The 4,254-nt window shown below is 39.4% G+C and overlaps 1 protein-coding gene across 1 annotated transcript; it reads left to right on the top strand.

Moving 5' to 3' along the window:
• The first annotated feature begins 593 nt into the window (after nt 1-593).
• Nucleotides 594-1,016, top strand: LOC103665415 (hemoglobin subunit zeta-like). Its single transcript, XM_008693353.1, has one exon. It carries the CDS (start codon nt 594-596, stop codon nt 1,014-1,016), a length of 423 nt encoding a protein of 140 aa, XP_008691575.1.
• Nucleotides 1,017-4,254: the final 3,238 nt, after the last annotated feature.

Below are 4,254 nucleotides of genomic sequence, written 5' to 3'. Positions count from 1 at the left end.
AGGAAATCGCATTCAAAATGGAGTCAGGGGGCACCTGGGTGGCTCAGTCAGTTGAGCATCCCACTTTTGGTTTTGGGTCAGGTCATCAGGATATCAGGGTCATGAGGTAGAGCCCTGTATCGTGGGGCTCCATGCTGAGCAAGGAGCCTGTTGAAGATTCTCTCCCTCTCCCTATTCCCCCCCACCTCTGCTCTCACACTCTCTCTCTAAGAAATTTAAAAAATAAATAATAAAAATAAAAAATAAAAAACAAAATGGAGTCAGGAAACCATGAAGAGAGAGCTCTTGAGACACCATTCCTGACACCTTAACAGTCTAGCAGGAAGAAGGAAGATTACCTCACAGCCGGGAAACAGCAAGCTGGCCTCGCCTATAGCCAATGAGAAGCTACTACCACTTCCAACTCTCGTTCTCCTCCAATGAATGAACTTTTGTTCAAAACAACCCCTGCCAACTTTCTCCTTTCCTCTCTATAAAAAGATGCTCTCCTCCTTTGTCCTCCGCCATTGCCTATGGTTTGCCATAGTTTGAATGTCCCGAATTGTAATTCCTCTGGTATTATTCTGAGTAAACTCATTTGCTGCTCTGCCACCATGTCAGTCACCACCATGTCTCTGAGAGAGGCTGAGAAGACCATCATGCTGTACATGTGGAGTAAGATCTACACACAGGAGGGCCTGAGGGTGCTGAGGCCCTGGAGATTCTCTTCCCCAGCGATCCCTGCTCCAGGCACTTTGACCTGCAGCCAGGTGGGCACAGCTGTGCACAAAGGATTCCAGGGTGGGGGCCGCCTGCGGCAACAGGGACACCAGCATGCCAACATGGCAGGTGTCCTATTCACGCTAAGAGAGCTGCATGCCTATATCCTGCAGGTGGACCCAATCAGCTTTAAGCTCCTGTCACACTGTCCGCTAGTCATGGTCACCTTGCACTTCCCTGAGGTTTTCTGGGCAACTGCCCATGCTGCCTGGGACAAGTTTCTGTCCATCATGTCTTGTGTTCTGACTGAGAAGTAGCTCTGAGGACAGGCTGCGACCCCTCTGTTGCTCTAGGGGGTCTCCCAATCCCCCCCCCCCGCCTCCTCTACAATGAACCAATACATGAATCAATGTCCAAAAAATAAATAAAATAAAACAAATTCATTTGCTGCTTGATAAATTTTGCTGTTTAATTGTTAACCTGGACAGCTCCATCTGATTTCCTGTAGTTGTATCTTTCATGAGCGAGTGTGGGTTTCACCGAGAGCAGCTTTGCCTCAGTGCTAACACACTTTATAAGAAAACAGTGATAGGTTATCATTATTGTTTTAAAACAGTCGTTGGACCTACTGAAGTAACGTAATGTACAGTCAACTGTGCTGTCCTATCTGTTTAAGGAGATGAGTATTCCAAAAAAGTGGATACAAATCTTTCTAAGAACATGACTCATATCCTTGAATCCTCAAAATACAGGTTCATTAGACAGCCAAACCTAAGCAACAGGCAACAGTGAAGATGTAGTCAGCTTGCTAAAGGGCCTGGCATTCTCCATCAGGGAATTAGTCTGTCTGTTCTTCTGTTCAAAAGGATCACACTTCAGTCCCAAAAGTAGTAGTATGGGCTTGGTCAAGGATTCCCCCCACCCCCCGCCTTGGTCCTGCCCTACCCAAACACAGATGGACTTTGGTGGTTTCAGCAAATTGAAAGCAACTTTAGAGATTGCTTTAAAAAAAAAAAAGCTTGATTTAATTTGTAAAAAATACAAAGAAAACAGCTAATTGCAAAGTAGTCGAGGAGCAAATAAAACTGGCGTTTAATTTGCCAGTTGCCTCATGTCCAAGCAGAAGTCCAAAGAACTGGTTGGATACCACTAAAGCCTACTGCAAAATTAACCTCCATTTATCTCTTTTTTTGATCTTAATGCTTAATGCAGGCCAACATCTGCTCACACATTAACTGTGGAATACTCCAGATCAAAGGGCCTCTAATTATCAGAGATTTCTTCAGAACTTAAATTTCACCAGCTCAACTTGTAAGATAAAAAGATACCTTAGAATAAGTGCTGAATAAGCCTGCTAGATATTCAAAGACAGCAGCATAGGGGAGGATGCTTATACCAAATACACACTTATTTGTTTTCTACCTCACTTAAATAGAATGTGATAAAACCCCTTTCTTAACTGGAATACACGGAAAGATTTGAACAGAAAGTCATGCATTACAGGTGATTCATCAGGTATTTAACTTGAACAAATCTCATCTAAGGACATCAAAGCATCTGACAGAATGCGGCAGCTTTAAATCAAGAAAGTTTAAAACAGAAGTTCATTGTAGCATTTAGAACATATCACACTGTATGGGTTATAATCTCAAATAAAACTGTGTCCTGAGGAACCATGTCTTTTTCATGGTTGGATCCTAGACCCTGGCACAGTGCCTGCCTAGCACATGGCAGACGTGCAATCCGTGCTTGTGGAGAGAACCGTAAGTAAATATGGTAGAGGTCTCACAGCAGCACCCCCACGAGTGTAAGTAAACTCATTACTTGAGGAATGCATGGGGCAGCCCTGACTGCTGGTGTTTTGCTGTTATTTTAATATCGTAATTTTCTCGATGTTTACCCTAAGATAACAAGGGCAGTGATACCATAAGTTAACGCAGAGAATAGTGTAAAAAAAGAAACAACACTTTAAGTGACTGTGAACCTTTAAATGCACAGATTCACATGCTGAGTCTTAGGAAAACCTCTACCATGATCTAGTACATTTTTAAACCTCTGCTTAAACTCTTCTAAATAACAGACAGAGAATACTGCACCTCACAATGCGTTCATTCCAATCTGGGCATAGCTCTGATCATTATAAAGATTCTCCTCATTTTGAACTGGATTTTGCCTCCTGTAAATTCAATCCTTCGGTCCTTTATCAAAGATTACTAACACCATGAGGATCCTTCAAGCATTTTTAAAAATTTTATTTTTTAATATTCCATATATTTTTAAAATTTTAATAATTGTTATTTTTAGCATAGTTGACACATAATATTATAGTAGTATCAGGTGTACAACATAGTAATTTGACAATTACATCCAATACTAAATGCTTACCATGGTAAGTGCCATTACTACCATCTGTCACCATACAAAGTTATTATATTACTGACTATATTCCTTATGCTATACTTTTCAACCCTGTCATCCTTTATTTTATAACTGGAAGTTTGTACCTCATGATCCCCTTCACCCATTACACCTAACCCCCAATCTCCTCCCCCTTCAGCAATCACCAATTTGTTCTGAGTCTGTTTCTATTTTGTTGTTATTTGTTTGTTTTGTTTCTTAGATTTCACATATAAGTGAAATCATATGGTATTTGTCTTTCTCTGGCTTATTTCACTTAGCGTAACACCCTCCAGGTCTATCCACAATGGCAAAATTTCATATTTTATGGCTGAGTAATTTTCCATTGTGTATATACCTAAGGCCAGTGTCCACGAATTTACTGCTGTTTTCTTTAAGGATCTTTATGGTTTCAGGTCTTACATTTAGGTTTTACTCCATTTTGAGTTTACTTTTGTGTATGGTGTAAGCTGCATGCAGCTGTCCAAGTTTTCTAACACCATTTATTGAAGAGACTGCCTTTTCTCCATTGTATATATTCTTGCCTTCTTTGTCATAGATTAATTGACCACGTAAGCACGAGTTTATTTCTGGGCTCTCCATTCTGTTCCATTGATCTATATGCCTATTTTCATGCCAGTACCATACTATTTTGATTATTATAATCTGTACTATAGTTTGAAATCTGGGATTGTGATACCTCTAGGTTTGTTCTTTCTCAAGATTGCTGTGGCTATTCAAGATCTTTTGTGGTTCCACACAAATTTTAGGATAGTTCTAGGTCTGTGAAAAATACTATCGGTATTTTGATAGGTTTTGCATTGAATCTGTAGATCGCTTTGAGTTGTACAGACATTTTAACAACATTAATTCTTCCAATCCATGAGCATGGTATATCTTTCCATTTATTTGTGTCATCTTCCGTTTATTTCATCAATGCCTTATAGTTTTCCAAATATAGGTCTTTTACTTCCTTGTTAAATTTATTCTTAGGTATTTTATTCTTTTTGATACAATTATAAATGAGATTGTTTTCTTAATTTCTTTTTCTGCTATTTTGTTATTATTGTATAGAAACAACAAATTTCTATATGCTGGTTTTGTATCCTGCAACTTTATTGAATTCATTTATTAGTTCTAATAGTTTTTTGGTGGAAT

Source organism: Ursus maritimus, unplaced genomic scaffold, assembly GCF_017311325.1.
Source record: "Ursus maritimus isolate PB19 unplaced genomic scaffold, ASM1731132v1 scaffold_8, whole genome shotgun sequence".
Taxonomy (NCBI): Eukaryota; Metazoa; Chordata; class Mammalia; order Carnivora; family Ursidae; genus Ursus; species Ursus maritimus.
The sequence above is the reverse complement of the archived record's forward strand: the minus strand, read 5'-3'. Positions and strand labels throughout refer to the sequence as shown.

What these genes read in the sequence shown, in the direction of transcription:
- LOC103665415 (XM_008693353.1), top strand. Translation starts at nt 594, where the DNA reads ATGTCAGTCACCACCATGTCTCTGAGAGAGGCTGAGAAGACCATCATG.